The sequence below is a fragment of the Macrobrachium rosenbergii genome, chromosome 9, assembly GCF_040412425.1.
Source record: "Macrobrachium rosenbergii isolate ZJJX-2024 chromosome 9, ASM4041242v1, whole genome shotgun sequence".
NCBI lineage: Eukaryota > Metazoa > Arthropoda > Malacostraca > Decapoda > Palaemonidae > Macrobrachium > Macrobrachium rosenbergii.
Window position 1 is genome coordinate 31,499,609 of NC_089749.1, and position 17,164 is coordinate 31,516,772.

At 39.5% G+C, this 17,164-nt stretch overlaps 1 protein-coding gene and 1 long non-coding RNA gene across 3 annotated transcripts in view; one reads left to right on the forward strand and one right to left on the reverse strand.

The window, feature by feature from the left end:
* The window catches only part of LOC136841675 (uncharacterized), a 234,627-nt gene that overhangs the window by 163,349 nt on the left and 54,114 nt on the right, over positions 1–17,164 (forward strand). The gene's annotated exons all lie outside the window — the stretch shown is intronic.
* Positions 1–17,164, reverse strand: part of mbo (Nuclear pore complex protein Nup88) — a 200,035-nt gene that overhangs the window by 14,453 nt on the left and 168,418 nt on the right. For both annotated transcript variants that reach the window (XR_010854060.1, XM_067108865.1), the window contains one exon: positions 3,957–4,054. Coding sequence is in view for 1 of the 2 variants with exons in the window: in XM_067108865.1 (XP_066964966.1) it covers positions 3,957–4,054 (98 nt within the window). In the remaining variant the exon portion in view is untranslated. The remainder of the gene's footprint in view (positions 1–3,956; positions 4,055–17,164) is intronic.

The window sequence follows — 17,164 nt, forward strand, 5'->3', positions numbered from 1 at the left end:
GGAAGGTCTCCTGAGTTACATTACGGCTCGGTTTTTCCTTCCTTATGTGCAGCGCCTCTAGGATGTGAAGACGACGAAGGTCGGGGGTGTTGTCAATAATTTCAAAATGTCCAAAAACGTCGCTGCGGCATGATCCTCTGGTTGTGGGCAGTCTTACAGTGATTAAAGATGGTTCCCTCCTGGACATGGAAGATCTGTTTGGAGAGGCGCAAGGATGTCATGCCGATGTAAGTTCCGGGGCATCCTCGGAAAGGGCACGTGTATCGGTATATGACATTCGTCCTCTTCATGGGATCTTGGGGAGGGGCAGGGTTGTTCTTCATCACTAGACTGCAAATCATCTTACTTCTGTAGAAGATAACCAGTTGGATCTTCTTGCTGCTGTCGGTGGGGGCGACGTTGTCCCTAACTATATTCTTCAGGGCCCGTTCGTCCTCCTTATATCGTGAGTGGTAATTCCCTTTGTAGAAGAGGGTGATCATCTCTGGTGTAACTCGTCTCTCCTCTTGGTTATACCACTTCTCCATTGTCCTTCTGTAGGCGGCCTGGATGTTCCTGTTGGAATGACCATTATTAACTAATACCTGGGAGGCCCTTTCCATTTCACGGTGAGTGTCAGTCCACAACGAACAGTGGGTAAGGGCCCTCCTCGTGTAGGCGGTGATGGTGGAGTTCTTGTACCTCTCAGGGCACTCTGTGTCACCGTTCAGGCACATACCAAGGTTCGTAGGTTTGGCATACACCGTGGTAGAGAACGAGTCCTCCTTCAGCTCAACAAGGACATCCAGGAAGGGTAGGCGGCCGTCCTCGCTGTGTTCAATGGTAAAGCGAAGACTGCTGTGTCGGTGGAAGGCTGCACGCAGTTCATCAATCTCTTTGCTGGAACCAGCACGTATAAAGGTGTCATCAATATACCAGACGTACATGGATGGCTTCGTGATCTCTGCATGAATAGGTCGTTATTTCTATAGTGAGTGATAGTTACCTGGCAACACTCGTCTCTTGCTGCGGCAAATAGAAGGCAATAGTGTCGAAACCTGAGGTAAAACAAAACGTATTGTCTGATTGTATACTCGCCCTGAATAGATGTAGATCTAACAAATGAACAGTAGACTGCTTCATTATGTGGATGAATTACATACATTGAATTATTTGTAAAGTAGAAACAATACGAATATCAAGAAAATGGAAGAATTCCAAGCTAACAACTTAGTCCCAACAACTGCTATGGAAGTTGCGATTAAACTTCCACAAAAATAAAAATAAAAATAATAATAATAATAATAATAATAATAATAATAATAATAATAGGAAAAAGACCTTCTTAATACAGGTTTTGTTAAACAAAATGGCAGTTTCAACAGCATTTATTTTATATAGTAAACGCTCAATTCGTCTTATCAACTATTTTTCTTGCGCTGGATTGGTTGTAAGCAATTGACCAATATTCATATCCGGTGGTTTAATGATGTGTAGGAGGTAGCTCTCGTGGAATGTCAACTAGTTTTGCCCTCCTCGTTAGGGCATCATTCAGGACATGATCGCAGGCTGCAATGGCTGTAATGCGTGGATTTTTCATCTTTTATCCATGTCCGTTGGTTTGTGGACTTAGTCGCTTCATTTTCATCGGCTATCTGGCCGTGACGTCATTGGAAGGGTGGCTCCTGATTGGCTGTCTTCTCCTTGATCTAAGCCTACTGCTGATCGGCGATGGTGCGATTTCTCGAGGAAGGCGGGTTAACGGATCGTTCCCAAGGTGAAGGGCAGTGCCTCTGCCTCCCTCAGGCGTCCTCGGGGCGAGGGTTAAAGTCAACCTCAACGAAGCGACTAAGTCCACAAACCAACAGACACGGATAAAAGATGAAAAATCCACGCATTACAGCCACTGCACCTGCGATCCTGTCCTGAATGATGCCCTAACGAGGAGGGCGAAACTAGTTGACATTCCATGAGAACTACCTCCTACACATCACTATACCACTGGATATGAATATCGGTCAATTGCTTGCAACCATTCCAGCACAAGAAAAACTGATAAGACGAATTGAGCGTTTACTATATAAAATAAATGCTGTTGAAACTGCCATTTTGTTTAACAAAACCTGTATTAAAGAAGGTCTTTTTCCTAATATTATTATTATTATTTTTATTTTTGTGGAGGTTTAATCGCAACTTCCATAGCAGTTGTTGGGACTAAGTTGTTAGCTTGGAATTCTTCCATTTTCTTGATATTCGTATTGTTTCAACTTTACAAATAATTCAATGTATGTAATTCATCCACATAATGAACCAGTCTACAGCTCATTTGTTAGATCTACATCTATTCAGGGCGAGTATACAATCAGCCAATCCGTTTTCTTTTACCTCAGGTTTCAACACTATAGCCTTCTATTTGCTGCAGCAAGAGATGAGTGTTGCCAGGTAAATATTACTCATTATAGAAATAATTACCTATTCATGGTATAGTAAATCTTGCCACAATACAACTGCAGTCCTGCAACCACGGGGACAATTCCATATCCCACTGGCCATTATTGAATTCACCTGTTAGTGACTTACTGCCTACCTGGTGGATGGGCAGAGCCTCATGACGTCACATTATGTTTACATCATGAATAGTTTTAGGATCCTTGTCTGTGATTTTCTCAGTTCCAGCATCTGCGCCTTCATTTTACTCTATAGATATCAAAACTTAGGTACTAAATAATACTTGCAAAAATTAGGTAGGGTTATAAAATATACACTTGCCAACTTTCACCTTTATCTGATGCTTTGATAAAAAGGTATTGCCGAAAAACCATGTTTCATCGGTTCTGAATCCCTTAGTAGTCCACAAATTCAACAGATTATAAGAGCCAATGAACTGGCAGGTCAAGCTCTATTTCTTGATGATTTTCAGTAACTGGCCTGCAACACAACTTTGAACTGAGAAAAGTCCTCATTCTTGGTATGACTGACAGTCAGAATGTGTTGTCAACTTGCAAAACATGAAGGACCTGTTCACCTCAACAATTAGAATTTTCTTAAGTTAAAGACTGCCAATGGACTATGACTAAACCTGCAAAATACTTGTCTACTTCAGGAGACATGTAAGAATTTTTAGCAGATATCTTAAGAATTAAGATCAATGTTGCCCTTCTTAAGACTCCAGTAATAGGGGCATTATTTGAGCCATACTGGCAAGGTAAACCATGAAGAATTCAATTTTATTTTTTAAGAGCAAAGGCCAATTTTGCAAGCAATGCATTGCAAATTAATGACCATTCCTAGCCTAACCTGAAAAAAAAAACCAAAAGAGAGAGAGAGAGAGAGAGAGAGAGAGAGAGAGAGAGAGAGAGAGAGAGAGAGAGAGAGAGAGAGAGAGAGAGAGGGGGGGGGAATTTAAGTTTGTTAGCAGAAGAAAAAATCCATTACTATTGGGAATCACTGTTCTTCATGGTGCATACAGTATACAGTTTGTAACCATCTTTTTTTTTCCTGAGGTAAAAGGTTGTATGGCTTGAGAAGCTGTCACCAACAATATAACGCTGCATGCACTTCAGCTGTAGTTAAAGCACTATTACAAGATGAGGTTTGCATACTGTATGGACATATAAAATATTATAAAATCACTACTCTAAAATTGATGACATAAGAAAATAACATTTAGGAACTGACTACCATACAGCAGCAGATGCAGATGCTACTGATTTTAAGACAGCAAAAATTGATGGCAACCAGAGAATGAAAGCTAAAATGGCTATCACTTAGCTAGTTGATATCAACAACTAGTCTGTAACGAATGTATGTAAAAAATTGCTACTATAGATGAACAGAATGGAATAAACTTATCATAAGTGTACTGAAAAGTTACTGGAAGCAGAATATGTGTTAGTCTATCACAGATTTTCTATAAAAGTTTAGAGTATTGGGGCTCTAGTAAATCTTCAAGTTATCACTCTAGCATATGTACTTACTCTTTTCCTAATGCTTGAATTAAAGCCTTCATTTGACTATCTGATAAGCTGGACATTTGTCGATGCTTCGAGCTTTCATTATTATTTAATTTCTCCATCTGAAAATATGAAGCATATTCAATTTAATTAAAATACCAGTACTGTATAATATAAAAAATTTTAATTCATACACAATTTAGCATGGAACACTTAAACTTGGAGATAAACAAAATTATACTGTACAGTTTTAAAGCAAAATATTAACAGACTGAAGAGAAACAGTTGAAAGAAGAAATCCTTTATGGTGAAAATACTCAATTAACCATGGATATCCTAGCACATCATCAAAGAGGCATTACTACTATGTTATCTTGTTTGACCATTTGCTTACCGTGCACCCCTTAACAAGAACCAACAAGCCTTGAAGCTGGATCAACTCTTCTATTAGTACAAAAATGCAATATGGCAACTAAATGAGTAAGCCATATATAAATAAATTACGGTACAGTCCAATTTATTTACTTCAGCATCCTTGGGACTGGGCCACTGCCAGATCACAGAAAATGCTGGATGCCAGAAACACCCGAAAAGATAAACCCTAGGTAAACATAGTCTTGCCAGATCATTCCACAATTTTCCACACATACATATATTGACGCGTTATCCAAGCTGGCCAATAATCACTGTCATATGTTAGGTTGAAAAATTCTGGTCTGCTCCATAACATTTCCCAGGAAATGCTTACACCTTCGCTACATCGGAGCTAAAACCACTTCATAAGCGCACTGTTTAATTCTGAATTCCTGGTACCTTTCAATGTTTATGAACACTCAAACTTTCCTGGCTTTCGTTTTCAGCAAAAAACAAAAATTTGCATCTTTAAATCACACACGGTGGATGATCCGATACCACCGTACTCAGATAGGCTTAACAGACGTTCTTTTCTCTAACCTCTTCAGTAACTCCACCTTTCAGCATCCTGAATGGGTAAATATGCAACTCGGGTTTACAATCCTTTATTTGAAATTTTAAAAACATGACATTTTTATAATAAAGTTTTATATATACTTACCAAGTAATTACATAGCTATAGTTTTTAACTACTATGACAGCTTAAATTCAAAATTCGCGGTAACGCTTCGATTGTTCAGTGCAGGTGACCAGTACTGCCCACTAATGGCAATACTAGGACAAATTAGCGGATAGCCTCATTCTGTTTATGCTTACGTCCATCACAGGGGAGGAGAGAGGGCTCCCATCATGTAATTATAAATGTCATTTTTATATAAGTAACTTACCAAGTAATGACACTGACAGGCAGTGGGACAGATGGACACATGTTATTCCAAAACATTAGTCATATAATGAATAACCGCGTACTGGCACCAATACATACCTAACACAGGCACTGAAAAAGTGCCGAAAATTGCCAATTTTCACTTGTCACCGTTGGAACAGAACCCCCGCTGATAACTGGGGACTGCCTGTACAATGCTTGTCGTTCCTTGTTAGTTAAGAGAGCCTACAGTAGAAGCTGCCTCTGGTTGGTGCTCAACTTAACCTGTAGTGGTGCGGCAGTAAAGCTGAGGGTCGCCTCTACTTTAGTGGGAGCTTTGCAGCCGAGGAATACTCCAAGGGCTGCCAAAGCATTACAAAATAGAAAACAAGTGCCCTTGCCCTAGGCACAGTACCGCAATAAAAATGACCAGACAACACTGTCACCTACACTGAAATAAAAACCACAACCCATCCACTGAGAGTGGTGGGTGCTCCAGGTACCTTGTACCCCCTCGGCTCCCTAAAACTCGGTACCTTACTACAAGGTGAAGAGATAGGAGAAAATCCCATGCTTCCTTCTGCGATACCAAGCCAGTTACTAATAAACGCAAAGTACTACCAAATTTTAACACTGCTTCACTTCCTGAAAACAGTGAGAAGCGAAGATTGCACTTCCAGAAGGACGATTGTAGAATGGACGTAAGGGACAAGTAGTGCCTCAAAGCTTAAGATGTTGAAGCTGTCCTGACATCTTTAGCTTTCACTTAATATGAGGAAAATGCTCCTAAATCTGAGAGTGTCTCAGAAAATAAAGTACATTAGGATAAATAAAGGACAAGACGATCTAATCAGAGGACGAGACGAACTCTTGTCATGACACCCTAGGAGTATGGATGGTCTTGAACTTTCAGTCCCTTTCAGGTAATACCTGAACATTCCAGCTGGACAGAGAGCTCTCTATTCTTCCTCAGAGATAGTGAGCACTTCTGGGCGCTCAAAGTATAAGCTGGTGCCAGGCTTTGGTTGGTGCCAGAAGAGCTGGACGTTCAGAGCAAAAAACTGGCGTTAGGAGAGCTGGTGCCAGATGAGTTATGAGTTCAGGTGCTGTCTGGTGCTCCTGGAAGTCAAGGGTGTCTGTTAAATTCTTAAGGGAGAAAGAAATGGATCCAGGACTTGGAAGGGTCCTCGTTCTTTGCTAATATCCAGGGGAAAATGAGCAACCCATGTCTCCTTCTTCCTTGCTTGGACGTGCCAAGGGCTTGAAAGGTCACTGAGATAGGGATGACTAAAGAACTGGGTCTCTATACCCCTAAATGGTGGAATACAAGATTCCAGATTTTCTCAGCAAGAAACGGGGTAATTCACAAAGGGGCCATGGATGTCTCGACAGAAGAGACATAGTGCTTGAGACACCATCTTCGGAAAATCGCCCCTTAAGTCTGGCAGACGAAGAGAGAAGATTGACTTCTATGTCTTGCAATAGCCACTGCAGCATGTCTAGAAAAGACTCTTCAATTGACAAGCCTCTGGACAGTCTGGAGCCTGTCGGGGCAAGAGCAGACCAATTAGGTAGATCTCTTAGGGCGAGGTTGTCTGAGAAGACACGGTCGGGGGAGGATCTTGTAGAGTTCACCAACAAACAAGCAGGTTTGGGAGCCATGATACCAGTAGAACAGGGCTAAGATGTTAACGCAACTTGCAGTTAGCCTAAAGCTTGTGTAGCTCCTCCCTGACTGTGATGAAATTCATGAGGTGGTGGCCCAATGGACCGGTCTGTAGCATGGTATCTGATGCACATGCCATAGGGATGGTATGGGCAACAAAAAAGAGGAAGACAAAGATTCCCTGAAGGGGCAAACAGGTTCAAAAAGGGCCCGCTCCATATATTCCACAGATCCCAGAAACCAGGGGATCGAAGGTCCATGATGAAGACAACGTGCTTCTGACAGCTCAGTATGTCTACTAGGACTTGAGTTCCCTGAACGAACCTAGTGACTAGATTTTATGATCTGTCCACAGAAAAAGGATTCTTACTATTTGGAGGAGGGGAGACATGGGGGAGCTCTTGCTCACAAAAATACATTAGAACTGTGGTCTTGTCTGAATGGCTACCACAGTCCAGGAGTGTATTAAGGTCAAAAAGCATTGAACTTTACATGGAAAACTTCTAGCTTTAGGAGAAAGAAGTGAAGGATCCGTCCATCCTGGGGCCATGTCCCAGAAAATCCCCAGTTCCTCAAGAAGGCTCCCCAACCCCGATCTGAGACACTGAAAACTAGGTCTAGGCTCAAGGATGAAGGAACTTCCCTTCCAAAAGTAAATGTTTGGACAGCTACCACCTGAGTTCCGACTTCATTCGGGGCTGTGATAAAAAACAGCGTTCGGCAGGAGTTTCCCTGCCCCAAGTGGACTTGAGATCAAAAAACCTTCGAGCACTTCCATCAAAGGGGATCGAAGAAGTCAGTCATCCAGGTGAGGACTGATATTCATACCCTGAAAAAATCGAAGTCAAACACAAGAGGAGCAAGGACTCCATAGAAGACTTGTGCTGTAAAGAGGCTGAAGCACAGATCCTCGAGCTGGGAAGACCCTGTCCCGTAAGAAGGGCCTAAGATACTCCCAGAGTCTTGTGGGAACAAGGAAGGTGCTTCCTGCATCTCTAAGGTTTTCATTCGGTAGTCATGAAGACTGAAGTGAGGGGCTGTCTGGTTCATCTCTATTTGAATTTCATCTAATTGAAGAAAAAAAGGGGCTGCGGGACATGCCTTTCACTAATGACCATGTGGACTCGCAGGGAAATGAGTGAACTTGTAGATCCATGTGCAGAATCGCAGACAACTTTGTGGACTAGCTGCCGACTCTGCAGATTCTAAGACAACCATGAGGACACGTTGATACCCATGCAAACTCGACATTACTGAACTCGATAGCACCTTGTGTGGGCTTCAACGACACCTTCGTAAAGAATGAGAACATGTGCGGAACTGTTCATGGTGGAAAATATCTGGAACAATTATGAAAGGCTTTAAGAATTCCATCACTGCAAAAGCCTGGACACCGTGAGCGGAAGTTAGGCATTCGGTAGACGGTGCCAAGTGCTATGAAGTTGGCGCCAGGAGCTCAGGAATGGACTAAGGTGTTCGGGAATTGGCACATCACAGGAAAACAGATCTGAGAAGGTACAAGGTGCTTCTCTTCTGTTTGGAGCCCCATTAAGGTCGTTCAATAGAGCAAAACTGCAATAAGGACATGAGAGGCTAGCTTCTTTACCACTGGCAGGAAACGGAGTACGGCAATTATCGACATGAATATCTTCATGGGATGTGAAGAAATTTACGGCATTTTCAGTCTTCGCCAGAAACCTTGGAACTGTTTGAAGACTGGAGGACCAGTTGCCAAAAAAAAAAAAAAAAAAAAAACTCATATAAAGACTGTCCAACCAGGCTAAAATCTTGATGGGCACCAGAGTCCAGAGCAGGTTCAACCCCTAAGGTCCCAGGCAACAAGGGGAAAAGGGGTCTAGAATTTGGATCACCTGAAAGTGGCGGTGGCTTCTATGGCAGACAGAAAAGCCCGAAATTCCAAGAGATCGGACTGAAAATCCAAAGGACTCTAGCCAGTGCTCCTGCTATCAGTCAAGAAAGTTAGGACTTCAAAACAACTTGACAAGAAGGCCTAGATCCTTCAAGGCAATAGAAGGAGGAAAGACAAAAGACACTTGTCTTGCTCCTTTAAACAAAAGCCCAGTTTCAATTTTGAAAGACTTCTCGGAAAGAACCAAAGGAGGAAGCTTCCACCAACAAAATGAAAAACTCGGACACAGATGTCCTTGTTTGGGAGTAGACTTGGTCTCTGTGTAATCAGAATTGGCACACAAAGAAGAGCAACAGCATGTTCTTAAAAGTCAGGCGCCTAGCCAAAGAGGAACTGCTGCCAGGCCCTAGCAGGTTGGCGCCGGATGCCTGACAGCTTGCGCCAAACAGACAGGTGGACGATCGGATGCTGGGAGCTTGGACATTAGGCGCTCAGACCCTGGGCACTCGGCAGCCACTGGGGACTTGGAAACTGGGTGCTCAGACTCTGTCCGCTCTGACGCTGCTGAGTATTCAGATTGGAAGAGCATTTGAAGATGTGGCTCTTCAAAGCCTGAGATACGCCCAAAAAGCACCATCAACACCACTTGTCTACACAGGGATCAGTATCTGTCCACACTGGTATATGCTTACTTATACAGGGGTAACTTGATAGGTGGTCAAACTTTCTGTAAGACAGATTTATTTCATTTGTAATAAAGATTTAATTTGTATTAACCATTTTATAGATATTTTGCTATACTTACATTAACATTAATATTTGAAAATTAGTAAATCATTGTTATAAGCATTTTAGGGGTGTACCGTATGTACTTTGGGTTTTATGGGGTGATGGCTTGTGATGTATTTTTGTTTCAAATTATATTAAATTGTTCCAGTATGATAATTTAAGGTATATTTTTGTTTGATCTATTAAATTTGGCAGTAAAATGTTAAAATAGGTAATTATAAGCATTCTAGTTTAAGGGGTACAGGGTATTTGGCAGTTACAAGCACTTATAAACATTTTCATAGGGGCTTTTACGTTTCAAGGGATTTTGCAATTTCGCGGTGGGTTCTGGAACCTATCCCCGCGAAAAAGTGGGGAAGCACTGTACTGAGATACGGTAGAGAGGGAGAGAGAGGTATGTTTACATCGAAGTTACATTCTTTACTTTTTTATCTATATTTTATGCTACAGTATTCTCATTTATATATTTACTGCATTTTCTAATTTTTTATTCTATTAAACCAAAAGATAAATGCAATCGTGTGCACAGGGTACATATGTATGCATACACTCATTCCATGCTGTCGGTGAACTTGGTACAGCCTGTTTGGTTTTGTCTTCTCGACACATGAAATGTACTGTTATAATATGTGTGATAATTATAAGTCAACTAAACTTGTAATGAAATATGGTACAGTAAATCAGACAGGGCAAAAAAATATGACAACATATACGGTGCCTATGTATGCATGCACTCATTCGATGGTGTCATATACTTCCTGGAGTTTGTGTATAGTTTTGTATTTTTATGTACATGGCACAGTAATTGACATTTAATTAAAGGATATGTACAGTACCAATATACGTTAGAGAGAAAGAGAGAACTGAGTTATGTTTGCATTAAAGCCTAATACAGTAGCACACACACACTGAAACTATTTTGTTTATATTTTATGCTGCAGTATTTTCGTTTATATTTTTGCTGTATTTTCTAATTTTTTTAGTTTTACAAACCAAAGGATAAATGCAATCATACGCATAGGGTACGTATGTATGCACACACTCATTCCATGCCGTTGGTGAACCTGCTACAGCCTGTTTGGTGTTGGCTTGACTACATATGAAATTTGCATTTTAAATATTTTTACAGTGATTAGAGATGAAATACCAACAGTGATAAAATATTCTTGTGTACTGTTACGATATGTGTGATAATCATACATGGAGTCAACTAAACTTGTAATAAAAATGGTATAGTAAATCTAGCAAAGCCAAAAAAAATGGTAATATACATATGTATGCACAAACTCATTTGGTGGTGTCATGAACGTCTTGGAGTTTTAGTTTCATGTTTTTATGTTTATGATGCAGTACTTCATATATCATTAAAGGATATGTACAGTACTGAGAGAGAGAGGGGGGGGGGAACTGAGGTATGTTTAAATGGGAAAATAAACGAATTGGGAAACAGCTGTTTTGCGATTCCGAGGGATTTTACTTTAACATAAAGTATGTATACCTATTTTACACTTATGTAAAAAATTAAAAATAATTCCATTAATACATTCATTTCTTTTAGTAATAAAAAAATTATTTTCGTAATTCTTTCAGCAGTAGGCTCTATCAGTTGATCCTGAGAACGTAAACATTACAAATGGCGGGTTGATCTTTTTTTTTATACATAATTATTATGATGATAACATATCAATATACAGTATAAATGGAATCTGTTGCGTCCAATGGGGAAAGTGTGTATGACTAGACTATCCTCACTAAATCTAAAAGCAGTAGGTTGGAAGCCTCATGTTCAGCCGAAGGGCACTGCAAATCTCAATGTTTAATTACCATTCTAATTGAGGGATCTGTAATTTTCTGCAGCAATCCCCATAACAACCTTGCCACTATCCCTACATTGTGCTCTTTGGATGAAAAAAAATTTCAGTGAGTGCCTCCATGATTCTTTACAGGCTATAGGCTACAGCTGTGGTGTTGTCATGAGAGATTAAGCTCATTGTTCTTCCTCTAAAGATCATGAGAATGCATCAAGGTCTAAGAGAAAAATGGCTCTTAGATCCAGAATGCTAATATGATGTTATCAATCCTCCAGAAACCAGCTTCCCACTGCCTGGAGATCCAGGAGGTGAACACTCTGTCCGTGAGTCAATGCATCTGTGAATATTAGGACTTTAAGGACAGGAAAAATCAAGAGGACATCTTTTGTCATATGTTCTCTGTTTTGCCACCATTGCAGATCCTTCAAAACTTTTGAAAACCGAATCTGCCAATCTTCAGTGCTGTCAAAGTAGACCAGTATTTGGAGAGTTCAAGTTAAAAGGATTGTAATCTGAACCATTTGAGAAGCACTATGGAAGAACTCTTAAGAAGACAAAATCCTCATACTGGACCCTTTCAACAGTGACTAGAAACTTCTTTTCAGCTCACATACTCGGAGAAAAGTACAATTTCTAAACTGAAAATAATAGCAGCACCTCAACTTAACACAGTCTCCAAATAATTAACATAAACCAAGAAGTAAAAGCCTATATTATACCCCCACAGAACAAACTTGAACAGCTCATACAGTGCACAGCAATTCCATATACAGTAATCTTATTACACAAAACTCATACAATATAAAAAAATACCATAAAACCTTAATTTTTTTAAACATAAGTAACTCAACACTGTATAGAAAACCATTTCTGAGAGAGAGAGAGAGAGAAAGAGAGCACATATGTAGTCAGTGCATAATGTTTAACAACACATTGTATATAATGCATATGCATGCTAACACATATGTAGATTAATACAGTGTTAAGTACAACACTGCATTAAATACATCAGTAACAATACAAAGATATATGAAATGACTGACGGTAATTTTATGCAAACTTGTCTTGAAGATAAAAATGTAGGATGTTTCAAGATAAAAATGTAGGATGTGAGAGGTGCAATGTGATTGTGGCAACACAGGAAATTTTAATCCTAATCAGAATCACCAAATTCCACTGCTAATGGAGAATCCAGAAATATTCCAAACTCCTGAGGTTTGGAAGTGGTAAGCTGGGGTGAAGGTACAGGGAATGGGATGATACCAATGAGGCCAGGCCATGGTGTGGAAGATGGCAATGAGGATACGGATGATGACGCTATGCTTTCTCCATGCTGACTCTTCAATCAGAAGTCGATCTTAGTCTGCCTTCCAGATTTATAGACAGGTGCACTTGTAAGTATATCAAGCCACTCAATCCATAAATCAGTGTGCCTTGATTTCTGACAGCTTTGTTGATATCTTGAACAGACCAACACTATCATTCTCCTCTCCTTCTTCGTCTGACTCATCTACATCCCATGGTTGCCTGGTAATCTCAAAAACTTGGGCCTTGAGATGGTGAAAGCCATCTGCCTTGGCAAAGTGCCTTTGTTGACTTTATTTCATGCCGTGGAAAAAGAGCAATGAAAACACTGCTTTCAAACTCACTGAGTCTATACTACCTGTCAAGAAGAGGCCATTGTACTACAAAGAGCCTCAAGAGGAGAAAAGCCTGATACCATGTCTCCTGATCTCCTCTCCTCCTGGAGTTGGGTTAATGAAAACTATTAGTTCCACTGCTAATTTGGCTTATAAAGGTAAAAGACTGAATATATGAGAACAGACATTAACAACCATATTTCTTAAGACCATTTCATAGGTAGAACCTTCTTACCTAGGTGGTAAATTGCCACCGTATCACACCTCATGTCTGTAGAAAAACACAAGTATAGTCATGCATTAGACCTGATGAGAAAACCTTGACCAATAAAGAGAAGACGGAGACACTGCATGCAAAAACAAGCGAGACAAAGGAATGGAGGAAACGAGGGCACGATACAGAAACACCTGGGAAAGGCTCATTAAAAACAGCAACCCCAACTAGGCATGAATGCCACCAATAACAATCTGTCCACAACCTGGGCAAATCAAGAGGACATAAATTGTCAATCAAAGTGTGGTAATAGTCTGTGTCTGGGTTTACCTTAAGGGGAGCACCGACGCCATAAGGCCCCATTATAAAGTAAATGACTGTTTCTTCCTTATGATTGAAGGGATTTGCTTCAAATTTTTACCACTTATTCTGCAACTAATAATGAAAATTCTCTCGTGGGGAAATTCAGAAATTCAACCTTAGAGGTCGAATTTGTTTTGCAGTTGAGGAAAATCATGATATCACTTTTCAAAATTAACCCTTTAACGCCGAAGCCCTATTTTCAAAAACGTCTCCCATATGCCGGCGGCCTCCAAAAGGTAGCGCCGAAGCGGAAAAAAAGTTTTTTTCAAAAAATCACAGCGCGCTTAGTTTTCAAGATTAAGAGTTCATTTTTGGCTCCTTTTTTTCTCACTGCCTGAAGTTTAGTATGCAACCATCAGAAATAAAAAAAAATATCATTATCATATATAAATATTAGAATATATGACCGAAAAAAAAAACTCGTATATAATTGTATACAAATCGCGCTGTAAGGAAAACGGTTGAAGCTAATGAGTTAATTTTTTTTAGTTGTATTTTACACTAAATTGCGATGATTTTGGTGTATAACAGATTGTAAAACGAATAAAGCAACAAAGAGAAAATATCACAAAATGATGCATGAATTCGTAACGCGCGGACATAAAAAAAAATTTTTTTTAAAAATTCACCAAAAATCAAAATATTGTGCTAGAGACTTTCCAATTGTGCCAAAATGAAGGAAATTGATTGAATATTACTAGGCTGTAAGTTTTTTAGTTTACAATTGCATTTTTTAACCATTTCGATCGAGAAAAATTGACCGAAGGTTTATTTTTTTCTATTTATCGTTATTTCGATGTAAATATAAAAAACTGTGAAGAGCTAAAGGAATGATATATTTTTTGTTGTATTCTACATGAAATTGCGCACATTTTGATGTATAACACTTTATGTAACGAATAATATGAAACAGCGAAAAATTACGGCAAGCTGACGCAAGAAATGACAGGATTTTTTAACGGAGTCCGCATACATGAGCGAAGGAAAATTTTTTTTTTCAAAAATTCACCAAAAATCTACATATTGTGCTAGAGACTTTCAGTTTGTTGCAAAATGAAGGTAAATGATTGATTGTTACTCGAATGTAATAATTATGGCTTACGGATGCGTTTTTTCGATCATTTCGGTCGAAATCAAAGTTGACCGAATGTTAAAATTTTGTCAGTTATCGTGATTTCGTAAAAATATTAAAAACTGTGAAGAGCTAAAGGAATGACATATTTTTGTTGTATTCTACATGAAATTGCGCACATTTTGATGTATAACACTTTATGTAACGAATAATATGAAACGACAAAAAAATTACGGCAAGCTGACGCAAGAAATGACAGGATTTTCAGCGGAGTTCGCGTGGAGCGCGAGGAAAATTTTTTTTCAATTCACCAAAATTCTAAATATTGTGCTAGAGACTTCCCATTTGTTGCAAAATGAAGGTAAATGATGGATTGTTACTCGAATGTAATAATTATGGCTTACGGATGCATTTTTCGATCATTTCGGTCGAGTCAAAGTTGACCGAATGTTAAAATTTTGTCAGTTATCGTGATTTCGATGTAAATATTAAAACACTGTGAAGAGCTAAAGGAATCATATATTTTTTGTTGTATTCTACATGAAATTGCGCACATTTTGATGTATAACACTTTATGTAACAAATAATATGAAACGGCGAAAAAATTACGGCAAGCTGACGCAAGAAATGACAGGATTTTCAGCGGAGTTCGAGTGTGCGGAGCGGAGGAATTTTTTTTTTTTAAAAATTCACCAAAATTCTAAATATTGTGCTAGAGACTTTCCGTTTGTTGCAAAATGAAGGTAAATGATTGATTGTTACTCGAATGTAATAATTATGGCTTACGGATGCGTTTTTCGATCATTTCGGTCGAGTCAAAGTTGACCGAATGTTAAAATTCACTTTGGTTGCTGGGTCCTTCTCCAGCATCCCAGTCTAAAACTCGCCTCACACGCTCACTTCCGACAGGCAGTATGCGCCTTTCACGGTCCTGACGCCTTTGTGACATATCTACAAACGTCCTGTTGCAGCACGAATACGCAAACACTCGCCAAAGTTCTGCAAAACACGTCTGCATAAAAATATCGCTCCCGCAAGGTCCGACGCTGATGCTATCTGGCGTGAGTAGGAGGGAATTCGCGCATGCGCGTCTGGGTGATGCTCAAAAACAACACAACACCTGGATCCGTGAACTCCCAGCATCCGCCAAGGCGCGGGATTTGAAATCTTCCGCAAACTAGGCCTATAATTATTTTTCCGCGAATATTTAAAAAAAGCATTTTCAGTCGACGTTTGCAACGTCCACTCGGCATTCGACAGACAATTTTTGACGACGTTTAAAACGTCCAACAGGCGTTTAAGGGTTAATATGAGAAATTAAGTTGCACATAAAAGATATATAGTTATACTACACTGTAAAAGTTACATTGAATTTGGTTCAGTCTTCTTGGAGAAATAAGCATTTAGTTTTAAAAATGTAAGTTTTGAGAAAACAGCAAAAAAAAAAAAAAAAAAAATTTTTGGACCTTCAAAAATCCTGAGAGAACCTGGACATCTTGAGCAAGTTATACCTTTATTATTATAAACTTTTTTTCTGACAAGTCCCATAGAGAGAATGGGATATTTTAGTGGGTGACAATTATTTTTTAATAATTTTTTCACTCGTTTTACATGGTCTTTTTACAATTTGTCGTTCACAGTGCTGTATAAATGATGAATAAAATTGTCCATGAACCATCTAAACAACATTTTTATAATAAATTAAAGTTTTATATATACTTACCAACTAATTACATAGCTATTAGTTTCTTTTATTCGCAGTAGCTTAAATTCAAATTTTGTGGTAGCGACACTGATGTTCTGTGTAGGTGACTAGTCTCGCCCCCTAATGAGATAGTTAGGAACGACCTGGCAGAGAATCCTCAGTCTGTTTATGCTTATGTCCATCAGAGGGGAGGAGGTAGGGCTCCAATCATGTAATTACTTGGTAAGTATATATAAAACTGTATTTTATTATAGAAATGTCATTTTTATATAAGTAACTTACCAAGTAATTACATAGCTGAAGCCCACATTGACAGGAGGTGGGATACATGGACATATTCTACTCTAAAACATTAAGTCATGTAATGAATTAGAAATAGAAAAGTTGCTAGCACTGAAAACAATGCTTGTCGTTCCTTGCTAGTTAAGAGAGCCTGCAGTATAAACTGCCTCTGGCTGGTGCTCAGCTTGATCTGTAGTTGCTCGGCGGTAATGCCGAGGGTCGCCTCTACTAAAGAGGGAGCTTTGTAGCAGAGGAGTACTCCAACTGCTACAAAAGCATTAGTGGAAGTTAGGCAGTCAAGGAACTATCCAATGGCTAGCAGAACTTTAACCCCTTCGGTACCGTGATGTTTCTACGACGTCATGGAGGGTGCAGTGATGCTCCCTACGACGTATATATATCGTCATAACTCCATAACGCTATATGATTTGCTTGTAGTGCTGGGTTATGTCTCCTACTTTTTTTTCAGCCACTCATGGACATTCTTGGCTGTACGTCACAGCCTTCTTATCATCAGTTTATGAACAGTCGTGCTCAAGTT